Below are 18,646 nucleotides of genomic sequence, written 5' to 3' on the forward strand. Positions count from 1 at the left end.
ATTACATTATCTTATAAAAGACCCATGGTGTGTGTATCTGTGTTAGCATTAGCTCCCCGTTAGCCACAAGCTGAACTTCATCAGTAAACATTTCATGTTTCCATGGTTTCCTCCGACTTTCCGAACTCAAACCAATCACGATTCGTGACATGCATGACGTCATGCGTTCTTATCTCGTACTGCCGTAAGGCAGTTTCTCGCGATACTTCTATCCATTGACGAGATTTGTAACACCGAGACGGACGACTGATCTTGCAAGTGCGGTTTTCAGCCAGTGGGGGGGGTGAGCGCATTGGCCTAGACCCCATTCACTTCATAACAGGTCACTCAACCATCACAGTGACTCTGAGCCACAATAATTACAGCCCAATTCCTGCATAGTTCTGCTTTAAGCATTAAGCTGGTAGGGAAACTTTTACATAGAGACGGTGGACTTTGAGGTTGGAGACTTTCCACTTTCCTCACTTTCCTTTCTTTCCTCTCAGCTCTGCGCCGTTTGCGTCTGAGCTCACGGATGGTCTCATTCAGCCAGGGGGCGGAGTTTGCGGGGCGGACTGGCCGAGTCGCCACAGGAGCTACGTCATCTAAAATGGCTGCGCAGTGTGTGTTGAAAACGTGAACCAGGCTGTCTACATCATCATCTAGCGACATCAAAACAAGTCACTAGGGCCAGCCCCCCCCCCGACCAAAGATTTTCTTGGTCGACTAATAGTCATCATTCAGGGCCATTAGTCGACTAATCGTTGCAGATAGCTCCCCGTCTCAGACACTGTTCTGCCACAGTCTCTCACATCACACAACTTATGAACTTGATTAACAAAAAGAAAAAAAAACTGACAGTAAGGCTACGTTCAGACCGCAGGTCTTAATGCTCAATTCCAATTTATTGCTCAAATCCGATTTTTTGTTTGGCTGTTCACATTATGTCTTTAAATGTGGCCTGTCTATGGATTGCTGTGTGAACAGCTCAAGCTCCTGAAGTGTCCCGCATGCGCAGTTGATCATTGATGACATCACGCCACAACGGTGTTTACGGAAGCAACTATGGCAACGGCAACCGATATTGTAGGACTTTATGGCTTAATGCTAAAAATTTTTTTTTTAAAAAATCACTTCGGATTCAAACCCGCCCCCCGTCCCGCACTCGTCAGTCTGCCTGCCTGGCTCATCATCTGACAGCTCAGTGTGACGCTACGGCCAACGGCCTTTATTTCTAAATCCCTCAGTTTATTCTTACACATTAGCGACCAAGCTCATCGTTCATTAGTTCATCTTCCTCCTCCTCACGTAGCGTACTGTCCTCGCTGCACTGTCGGACCTGCATGGGTCTCTGCCACCGTTGCGCTGTAGCGCTTCACCCCCCCCCCCCCCTCTGCTCCGTGTCCGGAGCCCGTTCGGGACCGGAGATGGAGCAGAGACCCAGGTCCAACAGTGCAACTTGTCCCTCTCTGAAGCAGAGGATGAGGTCAGCTTCACTCCAGTCAGTCTTCACATGCAGACAGTCCACAAAGTTGAAACAGGTTCTGATCAGATTCTGATTCTGATCAGATTCAGATTGCGGTCGCATTCAAAAAAATCAGATACGTATCCGATTCAGTACCACATTTAAAAATGGCCTGAATCTGATTTGAAAAAGTCAGATTCAATGCTACTTGTGCTGTTCACACTGTCAAAAGCAAAGATATGGGTCACATATGAGTGAAAAAATCTGATTCAGGTCACTTGTAACTGCGGTGTGAACGTAGCCTAAGTGACTATCACGACTTCCTGTGTCTGGCTCTTCAAATTAAAAGCCCTCTAGCCTTTCATACACAGTTCAGTCATATAGATTTTGACTTAATTTGGACAAGACATGGCTCCAAATGTTTTGTTTTTCCTGCGACCAATCAACTAACGACTTCTCGGTGGACTATTTGGGGGCAGCCCTACAAGTCCCATCACAGACTACTTCAGAGGACAAACAAGGCACTGGTTCTGGTGAACGTGGTCTCTGGGACCAGCACAGACCCTGGTCCTCTTCAGGTCAAAGGTCAAAGGTCAAGGACTGTCTCAGACTGGTGAATCAACATGGAGGATAAATGATTATGTCATCAACACAAAGCAAAGCAGCAGGACAGGAAGAGAAGAGGAGAGCCAGAGAGACGTTTCCATGGAGACGTCCTGCTCATCATCTGGACGTCATCAAACACACTGATGACTCTGACTGATCAACTGACCAATCAGACCATCAGTGGAGTTTCTTCTGGTGTAGACGGTTTCTTCTTCTCTGTAGAGACAGAAGACGGTGAGACAGAGACAAACAACCAGAGACAAACAACCAGAGACAAACAACTTGAGACAAAAACAACTCTCACCTGTGACCTTGAGCTCCACTCTTGTCTCTCTCAGAAAGACTCTGTCCTTGTTGTAGATTCTGCAGTAGTATCTTCCTCTGTCTCTGACTGTGGGCTCTGTCAGTTTCAGACTGAAGTCTCCAGTCTTCATCCAGTTTTCATTCATCTCTGTTCGGTCTCTGTAAACCCGGTCCTGTTCTACAGAACCATCATGATACACATGGACCTTCCTGTTGTCTTCGTCCGTCCACTCCACTCTGACGTCTTCAGACAGGTCAGCTGTGGTCTTGAAGGACAGCAGGACAGACTCCTCCCCCTCCTCCACCTCCACCTCCACCTGTTGGACTGAGAGACAACAAACACATGATGATGTCATCAGACAGCAGCAGCAGGTTTTAATCTACAGCTCTGATTTCAGACAAGACAACAAGATACAAGCAAACAACTCTGACCTTTGACCTTTAGATCCACTCTTCTCTCTCTCAGGAAGCCTCCGCCTCCGTCCTTGTTGTAGACTCTACAGGTGTATCTTCCTGAGTCTGTGACTGTGGGGTGATTCAGGATCAGACTGTAGTCTCCAGTCTTCAGGTCGTTCTTCATCTCTGTTCGGTCTCTGTAAACCTGCTCCTGTTCTACAGAACCGTTCTGATACACATGGACCTTCCTGTTGACTCTGTCCGTCCACTCCACTCTGACGTCTCCTGGCAGGTCACCTGTGATCAGAGGTGGGTAGAGTAGCCAAAAATTGTACTCAAGTAAGAGTATAGTTACTTTAGAATAATGTTACTCAAGTAAAAGTAAAAAGTAGCCATTCAAACATTTACTTGAGTAAGAGTAGAAAGTACTTGGTGAAAAAGCTACTCAAGTACTGAGTAACTGCTGAGTAACCTCTGATTTGTTCGTTTAATGATCAGTGCGTAAATGTAGGCCTAATCAAATACACAGAAATATAATAGCAATGAAAAAACCAGATATTGCCAAAGAACAACATTTAACAACTAAGACAAAAGCCTAAATGACATTTTTTACAAAGTAACATAAATGAAGACAAATTCAGCCACAATAATTTACATAGGCCTATCTATGAAAGATCTATGAACTGTCCATAAGCTCTTTGTGTGGGTGTTTGTCTGTGTGTCTATCTGTGACTGTGTGTGTGTGTGTGTGGGGGGGGGGGGTCCTATGATTGGTTCAAAGTCACATGACCACACACCCGAAACTGGAGGGGTGGTCATGTGACTAGGAGTCACATGTCTCCAGGTGTGTATGGGGTTTAAACTTCCTGGGGAGGAAGAAGAATAAGACGACCTGGATGACTGAGAACCTTGACAGACATTATCCACGACATACCAGGGCTGACGTCATCCTAATCATTTACTAGCAGCAGTTTCTCAAATTTGAGGCGGAGTGGCCGTCCTCTTTACCGCGGAGATTTTGTGTGCGGTCATGTGACTGCCTGGCTCTGTCTGATTGGTTAAATGGAGTCAAACGTCGCGAGTGGCTACATCTGATTGGTGAAACGCAGTCATGTGACAGAGGCTCGGAAGTATCTCCATTAAAACATAAACAAACAGATCGCACATTGGATCGATAAGAAGAAGTAGCGAGTAGCGACTGGAATGTAGCTCAATGTAACGGAGTAAAAGTAGCCTACCGCTTCTTCTGAAGAAATATACTCAAGTAAAAGTAACAAGTATGCTGCATTGAAACTACTCTTAGAAGTACAATTTATCCAAAAAGTTACTCAAGTAAATGTAACGGAGTAAATGTAGCGCGTTACTACCCACCTCTGCTCGTGATACAACACATCTTCACCCACCAGGTGTCAGTCCACCTGAAGGGCAGCAGGACAGACTCCTCCCTCTCCTCCACCTCCACCTCCACCTCCACCTGTTTGTCTGAGAGACAACAAACACATGATGATGTCATCAGACAGCAGCAGCAGAACGTATGGAACGTCACACACACACACACACACACACACACACACACACACACACACACACACACACACACACACACACACACACACACACACACACAGTCTCTCTCTCTCTCTCTCTCTCACCTATTACTCCATCACACTTCATATATGCGACAACAGCAGCTCCAACTAGGACAACACCCAGGACAGCACCCAGGACAGCTACAGCAATCACCCCGGGAGGAGTAGGAGGTTCTGAAGTCGACACAAACAACAACATGACATGGAATTATTACAATCAATAAAATAACACATTCAGACAACACAACACTGACCTCTGACCTGTATCTACGGCTCTGACCTGTGAACTTCAGGTGGACTTCCTGACGTCTCTTCTCCAGCCCCGCCTCTCTGTAGATGCAGGTGTAGGTGCCACTGTCTCTGGTTGTGGGGTTCCTCAGGGTCAGACTGAGGTCTCCAGTCTTCATAGAGTCGGTCCTCATGGACGTCCGTCCTCTGTAGTCCTGGTTCTGGTCTTCCAGGATGTTTCCTCTCTGATCACGTAGATGAACGATCTTGTCTGAGAGGCGTTCAACGCTCCACAACCCAGCGTTGAACTGATCAGAGACAGTGACCTTACAGGGCAGCAGCACAGACTCCTCCCCCTCTGTCACCTTCACTTCTACACCCAAGACATGCTGGGAAACTGAGGACACAAAGAGACAGACAGAGACACAGTGAGTGTGGATCCATAACTGATGGAGGTGGACTGTAATCTGTAAAAAAAACGGTTTTGACGAGTTAACTCGTCAATGGTCGTGAACGTTCGGCAGGCTGTGACACAAATACATCAGATGAAACTATTTAAAAGGAGTTCCTCGTTCATACCTTTGGGAAATTCTGTTTGTAAATTATGGATCCAAAACGCCTCTCTTTGTAAAAGTGTTCTTTCCCTACCCCCCCCTCTTTTTAGTGACCTAACTTCTTCAATACCTTGGTATCTCAAAGAGCAAACATCATGGCCTGCTGCACTAAAATGTCTTGCCACAGACGATTTTTCATCCTTACTTCTAATGCTGCTTTTGTGTTCACAGATACGGGTACGATACGAGTTCCCTCTTGGTTTTACCGACATAGCATAAGCCACAAGGACATTTTAAAAGATAGACCACAAACTTAGTTTTACACAAAATCCTACCTCTAACCTTGAACTTCCTGCCAGAATGTGGATGTGTGAACACATCACCCTTGATCATGGCGTTGCAATGGACACAGTTGTGACATGAAAAATTGCCACTAGGTAAACTAGACAAAAAATGCTGTGGCTGGACATGGCAGTCAGCTCTAACAAGTTTTTCCCTCAAATTTGGGGCATGTTTTTGAGCAAAGATAGGCATATTTTTGAAAACATGTCCCACAGTGGGATCACTAGACAAAATGTGCCAGTGATTTTTAACAGTGTTTTTAATTTTAACAGAAACATAGGAAAAGGTGATGGCACAGGCACACACAATGTTAGGGGTAGGGGTAGGAGGGGGAGGTTTAGGTGTTAACAAATCTTTTCTCTCTATTAGCCTAACTCTCTGTAGGCAATTATCAAGGGTATTCCTATAATAGCCCCTTGATAAAAAACGGGCACACACCTCTGTAGCTTGTTCTTCAAAAGCAGCATCATTACTGCAAATTCTTTTAACTCTAAGTAACTGACTGTATGGTAAGCCTCTTTTTTTTCTATACACTTTAGTATTGAGTCGTTCAGTTTTGTTAACACATACATCCAAAAAAGAAATAGTCTCTGCTATACTCCAAAGAAAAATTAATGGAGGGCACCCTAGAGTTGATGTACTCTCTAAACTCCTCGAGTTGTCTCAGTGTTCCAGAGAAAATAAAAAAGACATCGTCAATGAAACGGTACCAACATGTTAGAAAAGGAAAAAAAGGGTTGTTGTTATACACAAAGTCCTCCTCAAACTTGCCCATAAATAAATAAGCAGGGGGGCGGGGGTATGCGGCACATCAGCTTATCACACAAGAAAGTCACAACAAACAGGTTTTGCACAATGATTTGCAAAATGTGTGCAACACCTTCTCATCACAATCCACGCCATCTAACGTTACAGCAACTTACGCACATCAGCTGTTATTAAAACACAACTCATCAATAACAGGATCACGACAATGGACCAGGACCACCACTCACATTACACAACAAACCGTTAAGAATTAATCCACACTCAAACCGAAGCAACAATAATGTTAACTGTATGTAGGAGCCAAATTGGTCATTTTCTTTGTTTTGTGATGTTATACACATTTTGTGCCAGTAGGTGGCGATTTCTGTTCAGGTAATTGGTCTGAAGTGATAAATGTAGGTGGGTAATCAGCGCAGGTGCGCACGCTGAGGAACTCATACGGTTTTGACCGTGCCAGGTCGTGTTATGCCACAGAGAGAATGTGTTGTTGTGTTTTAGTGAGTATTCGAGTCGGCTGTATAAATAAATTTGCAACAAAGGAGAAGCTTTGACTGGACAGTTGCTGTGTTATGCACTTTGGCTACACCTGCATACACCTACACTTACATTGGCACGCGTAAAGCCCTTTAAACCGCAGCGTGCGTCGATAGTGACAAAGGGCCGCTATACTTGTCAAAACCTGGTTCCCATTGGACTCGTTGGGAAACTGTTGGCGTGGGAGCTGTGGGCCTTCGCTGCCCAAGAAAGCCATGTCGTGGGAGGACGAGTGGAGGAGCTGCCGTTGCTACTGAGTCTGGGTCTGAGGCGGAGTTCGGCATCAGCTGGAGGAGCAGCTGCAGCGAGTCGGGCGGGTTCGACAAAGCCAGAGAAGCCACCGCAGCGGTACGGGCGGAGTTCGGCTTCGGCTGGAGGAACGGCTGCAGCGATTCGGGCAGCGGACTTCGGCTACGGCTGTGGAGGCGTCGGCAGCGATTCGGCTGGAGACCGCAGCAGCGACGAGGGAGCGGAGCACGCTCGGATCAGCTGATCACCGATGGCGCCCAGCTCACGGATGCAGATGCCGAGGTATGAATAGCGCTACACAACAATGGCCATTTGACCTGTGTGCACACAATTAGGGGGGAATGGATAAATCCAATGCATTGGTAAACGAAACAAATTAGTGAGTGACTTTGCGTGAACTTTGTTGTTGCGAACTGTGGACTGACTGACTGAAGAAGAATGGAAACCGCGAGTGGACGAAAGGTTGTAATGACTGAAAAGGCGCTTGCCGATAAACTTTCAAGGTTGCAAGCAGAACGAAAGGCTAAGCTGAATAAGGCTAGCAATATACGAGACTCAATGAAAAATCTAATCACAAAGGGTGACAAAACAATGGTTTGTGATGCTTTGTATGAATTAAGGGCTGTGTGTGATGATGCAAAATCTATACATGAACAGTTGTTGGGTTTCATGCCAAGTGATGAGCAAGAAAAACATGAAATATGGTTTAAAGCAAAATTGCTGTCTTTGAATGAGTGTTTTCATGATGCTGAAGTGTGGGTTGCAAACTTTGAAAATGTTGGTGTTACAAACTTTGAAGGTAATATGCAAGGAAAGGTTGGTGTTGCAAACTTTGATGGTCATACACAAGAAAATGTTGGTGTTTCAAACAATGAAGGTAATGCAAACGAAAATGAGGTTGTTGGTGTCAATCAAACTGGTGCTGTCACAAACAATGAGAACAATGCACATGCATATGGGCTGGTGGTGGATGACATCTGCCCAAATGACAGCGTTTCTAATGTGGGAAGCAAACGCTCAAGTAAAGGAAGTAGAGCCAGTGTAGGATCAAGCACTGCTTCTGCACGCATAATAGCTGAAGCTGATAAAGCTGCTCTTATTGCCCGTGCTACAGCCCTGAAGGAAAGGCATGCATTGGAGGAGCAAGAGCAACAATTGAGGAGGAAACGAGAACAGCTTGACTTGGAAGCGGAAATAGCTGCAACAAATGCTAAGTTGGCAGTGTTGCAATCCTCTGAGGTGAGCAGTACTGGTTCAAGATCCAAAGGTGCAATGAGCTCTTACCTAGAAAAGAAAAAGGGGAAGAGTGAGCCTGTGATTGTTTTGAATCCTTTGGCAAATGAATATCAGCCGGGAATGTGGAAATCAACGCAACAACAGTGTTCAATAAATTCAAATAAACCACTTCATGTGCAACCAAAGGAACGTGGCTCAAGGTTTAAAATGGCTTCTGAACATCACTACAATATGCATGACCAGCAAGAAAGCATGGGAAATTCACACCAACTTAAAGGTCAAATGACAACTTTTCAATCAAACAAGGAAATCAGTCAACCCCAAATCACTCAATTCATTCAACCTCAAAGCGCCCATCAATTCACTCAGCCTCAAATCACTCATCAGTTCACTCAGCCTCAAAGTACTCATCAATTCACTCAACCTCAAATCACCCATCAATCCATTCAGCCTCAAAGTGGATCCGAAGACATACTTACCATCATGCGCAGACAAAACGAAATAACAGCTGCTTTGGTACAACAGCAAATAACAAGATCTCTGCCACCAAGAGAGATTCCTGTGTTTGAAGGGAACCCTCTGCAGTACAGAGCGTTCATGAAGGCATTTGAGCAAGGAGTGGAGGATAAAGCAGGAGCAGAAGATTGTCTTTTCTATTTGGAGCAATTTACCAGAGGACAGCCACAACAACTGGTACGTAGCTGTCAGCATCTGGCTCCTGCTCGCGGCTATGCAGTGGCTAAGGTCCTGCTGCAAGAACATTTTGGAAATCAATATAAGATTGCTAATGCTTATATGGAAAAGGTTCTAGCCTGGCAGTCCATAAAGGCTGAAGATGTTGAAGGACTTCAAGAGTATTGTTTGTTTTTGCGTGGCTGTTGCAATGTAATGGGGGAGCTGGAGTATATGCAAGAGTTGGATATGCCTGCAAATATGAGAGCTGTCATTGCAAAGCTGCCATACAAGTTGAGGGAGCAATGGAGGACCAGCGCCTATGGGGTCGTGGAAAGAACACAACAGAGAGCTCGCTTTGCTGATTTGGTTGCATTTCTGGAGCGTCATGTTAAAATTCTTTCTGATCCTCTGTTTGGCGACATCCAGGATCCGGTATCTGGGGCAACCGGCACAAAGACTCTCACAAGGTTTAAATCACATCCTGGACACATGGTGAAGGGAAACATCGTTGCCACCACTGTAACATCTATGACATTGCCAGAGAAGGAGGAGGAGCCACCGGCAGAGTTTGGAGAGTCAGTCGAAGCTGGATGCCTTTGCTGCTCACACAGTCACACGTTGGAGGAGTGTAAGCAGTTCAGTGCAAAAGGGCACAAAGAAAAAATTCAACTTCTGAGGGAAAGGGGAGTTTGCTTTGCATGCTTGTGTGATGGTCACATAAGTCGTGAATGCGAGAGGCGCTTAACATGCAAAGTCTGTGGTCAAACTCATCCAACTGTGCTGCACATCAAACGGCAACCACCAGCTCCAGAGCAAAGGAAACAACCAGCTTCTTTCCAAACATGTGGTTATACAGGGGCCGGTAAGGATGGCTGTGCTCTTCCAATTCTTCCTGTGCGTGTGAAGTCTGCGAAGGGAAATGGCATTATACAAACATATGCATTTCTGGACCCTGGTAGCTCAGCCACGTTCTGCTCAGAAGATCTCATGCAGAGGCTGAATGTTACCGGCAGAAGAACCAGCTTTGTGTTTAGCACAATGGGCCAGGAGACTGTTGTTCCAGCTTATTCCATCACTGATTTGGAGGTTGCAGGAGTGGACAGTAGTGACTTTTGTAGTCTTCCAGAGGTCCTGACTCAAAAGAAAATGCCAGTCACCAATAACAACATGGTAACAACTGAGGAATTGGACAAATGGCCTTACCTGTCTGACGTTCACATCCCACACATAAAGGCAAATGTTGATTTGTTGATAGGAACCAACGCTCCCAAATTGCTGGAACCATGGGAGGTCATCAACAGCCACGGGAATGGCCCGTACGCTATTAGAACTGTGTTGGGATGGATCGTTAATGGTCCGCTGAGTGGAAGCAGTGGAGCAGCCTTGGAGACAGAGTTTCCCTCTGCCACAGTGAACAGGATCTCTGTGAGGAAGTCAGAGGAGCATTGGCCAGAATGTGTTGTGGAGACAGCAGCTTTGTTGGATGACCCAAAAGTGAAAAGGGACTTCACTGTGAGTGCAGTAGCTATGAAAGACTCACCCAGTGCTACTGATCAACTACTCACTTCTTTTCCCAATGTCTGGAAAGTCAGAAAAAGAAGTTCGGTGTACAGACTGGATCCATGCTTGGAAGATGGCCGGCTGAGAGTTGGAGGACAACTGAGTAGAGCACCGTTGCCAGAGGCAGAAGTGGAACTAAGAGGAAAGAGGTTTTGTTCCTGGGGACATCGTCTTGGTGGTGGACTCAGCAGCTCCTCAAGGCTCTTGGCTGCTCAGTAATGCTCGAAACCTTTCCTGATAAGAGTTGGTTTCATGTGACCTGTCCATCTCAAGGAAAATTGTAGTGTTATGAAAGGTCCAGTAACTAAACCTTTACCTGCTTATGGCAGCCCATGGGGTTTAATTGAGGTTTATGTAATATGATGTTGTGTACATTTATCACTCAAGAAGAACATTTGGCTCCTTTTGTTTATTTGTTTGTTTGAATTGTTATGTTGCACACCATTAACAATTAGGGGCCGGTGTGTAGGAGCCAAATTGGTCATTTTCTTTGTTTTGTGATGTTATACACATTTTGTGCCAGTAGGTGGCGATTTCTGTTCAGGTAATTGGTCTGAAGTGATAAATGTAGGTGGGTAATCAGCGCAGGTGCGCACGCTGAGGAACTCATACGGTTTTGACCGTGCCAGGTCGTGTTATGCCACAGAGAGAATGTGTTGTTGTGTTTTAGTGAGTATTCGAGTCGGCTGTATAAATAAATTTGCAACAAAGGAGAAGCTTTGACTGGACAGTTGCTGTGTTATGCACTTTGGCTACACCTGCATACACCTACACTTACATTGGCACGCGTAAAGCCCTTTAAACCGCAGCGTGCGTCGATAGTGACAAAGGGCCGCTATACTGTACTCAACAAGCTGCTGTTATTACAAGGTTTACAACAGATATGACAGACAAGCAGCTGTGTGTATGTGTGTGTGTAAGAAAGAGAGGGAGGGAGGGAGAGAGAGAAAGTAACTACGTAAAACCTGTTAGCTGTTAGCTACCGTAGCTCAGGCGTCGGTCTCCGTCAGGTAAAAGCTGCTGTTTATTCCTCAGATGAAGCTCATGTTGAGCCTCTCCGGTACAGTTATCCATCACTGCTGTTGAATTAGCCGCTAAACAGCTGGATGCTAAAACCGAGGGGGCGTCTGTGTGTTTACAATTCACGAAAGCAACGTGAACGTACGTGCCGCTCACACTTAGTAGAGTTACGCAAAGGGAGGCAGCGTAGCCCTTGTCTCGCTCCAGCTGTCCTTTCAAAATAAAATGCGCAGAAAGCCCGGAAAAAAAAAAAAAACTCTGACTCGTGAGCTGGTAGCGGTGTGCCAGCGTGCCAATGATTATGCCGCCGTGTGCCAACCGTGGCACGCGTGCCTAGGGTTGCCGACCCCTGTCCTAGACAAATAACCAAGTCCAGTTGCTTTTGACTTAAATTTCTTTTGGGGTAATGCAGTATACTATGAATACTGACGGTTAGTGTCATCTCCAATCGAATACTGTTGTTGCACTCTAAAGCTATGGTCTACGATCTGAAAGACAATGAGAAAATTTTGAAAAAAGCACCACACACCCTTCCCCTCGGAGCCTCCTCGCGACACACCCAACACTGCCCATCAGGGCCGACTGGGAGATATGCGAGGCCCAAGGCGAAGTAGCGCTCCCCGGCCCGTCACATCTACATTTGCCAATATAGTGTGTGTCTAAAAATTGTCGTCATTTCTTGCCTTGTACTTTAAACCTGATGAAGGAACCTTGTTCTGAAAATCTTGTTTCTTTGATAGTCAATAAATGATTCTGTTTGCAATTTTTTAATAATAATAAAACATTTTTGCAATTGATATGAATTATCTCATTATATTTACTACTTAAATCACAGTAGTAGCCTATACTGTTGAACTCAGCCTGATGTAAACATTAATAAAAGTCAATAACCAGCACAACAAGCAGCTCCATGTTGTCCCTGTGTGACGTTCAGGGTCAGGACAGTCAAAGGACAGAGAGATTGGAGGATGAAGCTTCTATATGAATGAACGGTGCACTCACTGTGACACTGTGACAGACCACATGTCAGCTGTAGGAGAGGAACACTCAGCTGTTCTCAGCTCCACCATGACAAAGGTTGTTGTTGTTGTTTTAAAATAAAGCTCCGGGGGGCGGCGTTTAGCTCACTTGGTAGAGCTGCCGCCCCATGTTGAGGCTGTAGTCCTCACTGCAGGTGGCCCTGGTTTGAATCCCGCATCGGGCAGCCCTTTCCTGCATGTCATCCCCCCTCTCTGCCTCCCCCTTTCCTGTCTCTCTCTCCACTGTGTTATCAATTAAAGACATTAAAAGCGCAAAAAATAAACAAAAACAAAAAAAAACTTAAAATAAAGCTCCGGTACCGCGTGTAGACTCGCACTGACGCTACTCGCTACATATGAAACGGCCCCCACACGCTTTGATCAAGGCAGCGGCCAAAATCACCGAGGTGGACTGTCAACTCTGCCTGTAACTTGGCGTATCGCTGCCTCTAGCGAGTGACAGAGGTACGAGGCACAGGCAGACCAGGGTTGCCAGATACTGTGGCAAATATCCCCCTTACTGGTTTCCTTCAAAATCGGGAGATAAACTGGAGAAATTACGGACCGTTTTTTTCCCCTCTCGTGGCGCGAGGCCCGAGGCGGTCGCCCTGTTTGCACCCCCCTTGCGGCGGCCCTGCTGCCCATCTCTCTCTCTCTCTTTCTCTCTGTCATTTGAAATGAGAAGTGGTGGAGGAGCGGTACCGCCGGTCCATCGTTTATAATCACCCACTGAAAAACAGCTGTTCGTCATTTAAAGATGAAATTGTGGATTGTGAGACTCGGTGCCGGGGAATAATCTAACGGTACCGCTTCTGGTCACAGCGATACAGTTCAATGAAGTCCTCGTCATGTAATGAGCGCTCATCTTAACTCATTGAGTGCCGCGCTCCTTTCCAAAGTTTTAGTCAAGTGTACCGGCAAATTAGACCATATTTGACTTTTTATTTTAGAGCCATAGTGTATTCTATATTATTGCCACCAACACATACTGTGGCTCATTTGAAAGGTTTAACTTTATCCTTCAAATGGCAACAAACCGTTTGTTTCTACGTGCCTCCGTTCCTGAGAAAAGTCAAGCTAAACATGGCTGGGTTTCACCAAAATCCCTCCTTTTTTTCTAGAAAAGGAGATAGAGCGTCTTTTATGAAAGGTGCGCTGTTTGTGTCTGTCGCTCTTCTGACACTCGCATTTCTGGATCAAAGGGCTCGTATAAGATAAATATACACAACAATTGTTGTTCTATTCACAAAACCACCATCGGGGGCGGGGGGGGCGCCACTAAACAGCAATAACACAGACGCACCGTGCCGTGTCACAGCCTCTCGCCGCGGAACGTGAGGCTCTGCCGGCCACAGCGGCTCGCGAACACCGGTCCCGCCGGTGGTCGCGGTCCGTCTGTGGTACGGGTCGGTGCCGGCGGTCTGCTTTGGTCCAGAGACCATCAGATTTTACCGCGGGAGGACTTTGGGGAGGACACGGTGTTGCTCCAGATGAAGACCGGGCGGGACAGTGGGCTGAGAGCTTCCTGGTTCAGCTCCCAGCTGCTGCAGCCTCGCGGGTGAGAGCGGAGCAGCAGCAGAGCAGCAGCGGAGCAGCTGCGCTGCATCTGCATGCAGAACTCCGTTTGCAGAAGCTGAGTTATGATAAAAACTTCCAGTTCATGAGCTGTCATGTGACTTTGATCGTCATCTATTTCAGTTCTCCTCGTCGTAGAGTCCCCAAATTTACATATAATGTGTATTAAAGTGTCTATTTTCATAATTTAAAAAAAAAGCAAAAAACGAAAAATTTCGTTTTTGGCACTCAACGCATGGGAACGAAAAACGAGAAATTACGTGGTTGGCACTCAATGAGTTAATGAGGAAGTAAAACTACGTCAATATTTTCCGGTAGCTTCTCATCACAGTCCACACCTTGCAGAGTTTGAGCTGCATCTCAGTTTCACTTGTTTTCATTTGACAGAGTTTCACACAGAACTTTCTGGTGGAGTCTTTATGTTTCTCCTTCTGTGACAGTAAAAAGGGAACATTTACATTTTTGTAGACAAGACGATTTTTTTTAACTGAACGGCTGTTCAGCTATTTGAAAATCATTGCCCATCCCTACCCCAGACCCTTTGATCTTGGGTCTGATTCAGGATCAGGAGTGGGACAACTGAGTCTCTGTAGACCTTCAGTCCTAGCTGCTCTATAAGCAGCAGAGGTGGGTAGTAACGCGCTACATTTACTCCGTTACATTTACTTGAGTAACTTTTTGGATAAATTGTACTTCTAAGAGTAGTTTCAATGCAGCATACTTGTTACTTTTACTTGAGTATATTTCTTCAGAAGAAGCGGTAGGCTACTTTTACTCCGTTACATTGAGCTTCATTCCGGTCGCTACTCGCTACTTTCTCTTATTGATCCAATGTGCGATTTGTTTGTTTATGTTTTAATGGAGATACTTCTGAGCCTCTGTCACATGACTGCGTAAAACTCACCTGAGTCTTGAACAATCAGGGTGATGTTGCTGATGAGTTTAGGTTTGTTTCCTTTATTTCCAACAAGACACTCGTATGTCCCGTTATCGTTGTAGGTGACGTTCTTCAGAACCACAGAAATGTCTCCGTTCTTCATCTCTGGATCTTTCAGCTCCACTCGACCACGATAAGACGGATGCAGGGACTCTCCATGAACACGACCATCCCTGTAGAGGAAGATGTATCCTTCTAACGTCAGATCAGGTCTGGTCCATTGTATCAGTACAACTTCAGCTTTTCCTGAGCTATGACATTGTAGAGTGGCGTCTTCTCCTGGTTTCACTTCTAACGCTTCAGAGACTGAAACACAATGACAAATATGGAGACAAACAGGAAGTTAGTCAGCCATCCAGGTCTTCATAGAAAACATTCATTTTGATAGTTCCTGTTCAGACAGCTCCATAGTCTGATCACTGAACAGACTTAATGATGGAAGATGGCGGCACATGTATGTTCAGTGGCTTTGGGCCCTCTAGTTTGGTGTTTTGGATCATCACCAGACTAAAGAAACAACCCCTTTAAACTCCACACCCAAGCACATTTCTCTCCAAAACCGTCCATCAGACTAGGGTTGTGCCGATTGGCGATCTGATCGTCTATCGGCGATTGGAAGGACGAGCGGCGATGTTTTGTTTTCTTGCCGATTTTACACACACACACACACACACACACACACACATACACTTGCTACTTTTTTATTGATCCAATGCGCAATCTGTTTGTTTTGTTTTAATGAAGCCGCTTGGCTTGCTGCTTCCAACAGATACTCTGTCAAATGACAGTGTTTCACCAATCAAATGCAGCCACTGGCGACGTCCAATCAGACGGAGCCAGGTAGTCATATGACCGCACACAAAATCTCTGTGGTCTTCATCAAGATGATAAAGAAAGGGGATGGTAAAAAAAATTGTTTCACATCTATATAAATTACTACAGACAATTTTAACGGGGAGCTCTCTTGGAATAAAGGAAAAGTGGGAACTAGAAATGAATGTTGTGACTGAGGACCAAATTTGGGAACAAGTGTGTGAGAATTATCTCCAAATTTGACGAAACAAAGACAAATCTTTGCTGGAGACAATGCGGACAAATTGGAGATCACACACACATTTTCTGGGATTGTCCTAAACTAAAAATGTACTGGGAGGGGATCCAGGCGGAACTTTCTAACATTTTACAAACTAGTATAAGGAATGACCCTCTGATCTTTGCTCTTGGAGTGCTTCCCTGTGACTTTTTATGTAAAGAAAAAATGTATCTATTCAAAGTCATCATAATGGTGGCAAAAAAGATGATAACTAGCCTATGTCCTGGTGTAAGCCATTACCCCCGACCGTTGATCAATGGAAAGAAAGACTTCTCAGGGTATACACAATGGAAAAAATAACAGCAAAGCTCAACCTTGACATGGCCTTATTCAAGAGGAGGTGGAACCCACTAATTACTTACTTTGGACTAACATTACTGGACACCCAGATGATTCAGCATAGACACCTACAGGCCTGGACCCTCAAAAGTAAAAGGGTGTATTTCTGTTTTTATTATTTCAATTCATGAGTATCAATCACCATGGAAATTCTACTCAATTTGACTTTTACATAATTATCAATATTTTTATTATCAATTCAACCATTTATTTTAACTTCCACACCTCTGACACTGTCATAAGAATATGGAATCACCTTGCCAATAGGTTCTCTGTTCATGCTGTTCCTATTTTTGGCCTTTTCTACTTTTTTACTCAGATATGGAACAAAAGAATTTAAAGCTTTTAACAAGAACAATTCTGTAAGTGTGTTTAAGTATGTAAAGCTTGAAATATCAATAAAGACATTTGTTCAAAAAAAAAAAAAGCTGCTCCTAGGCAGGATTGTTCTGCTGTGTTGTCGCCGCCGTCAAAAATTTTAGCCTACTTCGTTTTATAAAGTATATTTTTTTGGCGTTTTTGCCTTTATTTGACAGTGAGATAGACAGGAAAGGGGGAGTCAGAGAGAGGGGGAATGACATGCAGGAAAGGTCTGCCCGACGCGGGATTCGAACCGGGGACGCCTGCGTTGAGGACTGTAGTAGCCTCTACATAGGGCGGCCGCCTTAACCACTGCGCCACGCACCGCCCCGCCTACTTCGTTTTATGATTGGTCATGATTGTGTTGTGTGTCTAAATACAACTGTAAAGGGCAATGTCCTTATTTTAGATACAGTGACAGGGATCTTATCTTATCTCATCTTCTTCATATTACAGGCTTGGAGCGTGTTTGCCTTGTAAATGAATCAGTATCACAGCTGTTATATAAAGTAGGCTACATATACTGAAGTAGGCTACAACAGGTTCTACTGGCTCTGCTGCTTCTACTGTTGCTCAGTCCGTTCCTTAAAAAACAATGGACTGTGTAAAGTCCTATACAGTGTAATGAGCTTACAGATAGTCTTAATGGAGTGCCAGTCAGAGTCACGTCAGGTAAATAGTTATGATATACCCACTTTCAACAAAAAAAACAAAAAACAATAATCAATGCAAACACTTTTGATTACACCACATCATACATTATACAGAAGCATTCATGACGTGGAGCCAGGGATTTCATTTGCAAGTATTTCTCAGTTATATTCAGAAACCATCTGCTCTCTGCTGTTACAGTAACTCAGTGATCTGACTCTGGACTCCTGGTCCATGTTGCTGCTGCCACTGCGACATCAACCAGGAAGAAAACAATAGAACTGCGCCATCACACGAGGGAGCGTCGTGTCCCGCTGCATCTGAACACACCGTCACACCAGGAACCTACTGACCCCTTTAATAGTTGTTTCTGATGCAGTTATAGTTTTACCTGAGTGTTATGAAGGGAACAAACCAGTCTGGTGTGACATGATGGAGAACACCATCAACTACGGAGAAAACAATACAACTGCGCCACCACACGAGGCAGCGTCATGTCAGACTGCATGTACACGGTCACACCAGGACCCTACAGTGAGACCCCCGGTCTTGTTCTCCGGACTTACCGATAATCCTCTGAAACTCCGTTGATCTGATACGGAGCGAAAACAGGAAGTGATCCGCCATGTTGATACAGAGAGAGACTGACGACAGCTGCTCAGTCCAGAGTTACTAACTACTGTAAAACTATGGTAACCACAGTAACTACAGAGACAGAGAGTGACTGATGACAACTTCTCACTCCACGGTAACTAACTACAGTAGGTAATTACGTTTTTACTACATTAACTACGGTAACCACAGAGAGTTCAGGTCTTACCGTCAGAGGACAGACATGGAGGGAGACACAGCAGGAGACACAGGGAGACCAACAACACTGAGGAGGAGGAGGAACACATCTTCTTCTACACCTTCTACTACTACTACTACTTCTTCTACTGCTACTCTTACATGTTTGTGAGTCTCCAGACCAACGAAGAAGACAATAAACAGCCGCTGACAGGTGACTATGACCCGAGTCGACAAGCAACAAGTTACAGTATGTCAGTAGAGCAGTAGAGCAGTCACGTCTCTGAACTCCACGCCCAGTTGTAACGCAGAGGGAGGGTCACGTGATTTACAAGAATACGCGGCTCGTTTGACCAGCTGAAGACACACACAGTCAATA

At 45.2% G+C, this 18,646-nt stretch overlaps 2 protein-coding genes across 2 annotated transcripts in view; both read right to left on the bottom strand.

Annotated features, from left to right (window-relative positions):
• Nucleotides 1-2,219: 2,219 nt before the first annotated feature.
• LOC146968329 (uncharacterized) overlaps nucleotides 2,220-18,646 on the bottom strand; it is a 139,425-nt gene continuing 122,998 nt past the window's right edge. The window contains exons 12-13 of the mRNA XM_085760493.1: nucleotides 2,355-2,678; nucleotides 2,220-2,266 (exon numbers count right to left, since the gene is read on the bottom strand). Of these exons, the coding sequence (XP_085616619.1) occupies nucleotides 2,220-2,266; nucleotides 2,355-2,678 (371 nt within the window). The remainder of the gene's footprint in view (nucleotides 2,267-2,354; nucleotides 2,679-18,646) is intronic.
• Nucleotides 2,734-18,415, bottom strand: LOC146968330 (butyrophilin-like protein 2). Its single transcript, XM_085760323.1, has 6 exons — nucleotides 18,299-18,415; nucleotides 15,003-15,341; nucleotides 4,619-4,963; nucleotides 4,402-4,512; nucleotides 2,786-3,046; nucleotides 2,734-2,741 (listed from the first exon to the last, which is right to left on the bottom strand). Exons 1-6 carry the CDS (start codon nucleotides 18,375-18,377, stop codon nucleotides 2,734-2,736), a joined length of 1,143 nt encoding a protein of 380 aa, XP_085616449.1. The 5' UTR covers nucleotides 18,378-18,415.

The sequence above is a fragment of the Trachurus japonicus genome, chromosome 18 (assembly GCF_045865225.1).
Source record: "Trachurus japonicus isolate A0001 chromosome 18, Traja_1.0".
Lineage (NCBI taxonomy): Eukaryota > Metazoa > Chordata > Actinopteri > Carangiformes > Carangidae > Trachurus > Trachurus japonicus.

Excerpts from the sequence above, each read along its gene's own strand:
- LOC146968330 (XM_085760323.1), bottom strand. The coding sequence starts at position 18,377 with ATGTGTTCCTCCTCCTCCTCAGTGTTGTTGGTCTCCCTGTGTCTCCTG. Across the intron at positions 4,513-4,618 it reads AGTCCACCTGAAGTTCACAG|AACCTCCTACTCCTCCCGGG; the intron begins GTCAGAGCCGTA and ends TGTCGACTTCAG. Across the intron at positions 3,047-4,401 it reads GAAGTGTGATGGAGTAATAG|GTGACCTGCCAGGAGACGTC; the intron begins GTGAGAGAGAGA and ends CTCTGATCACAG.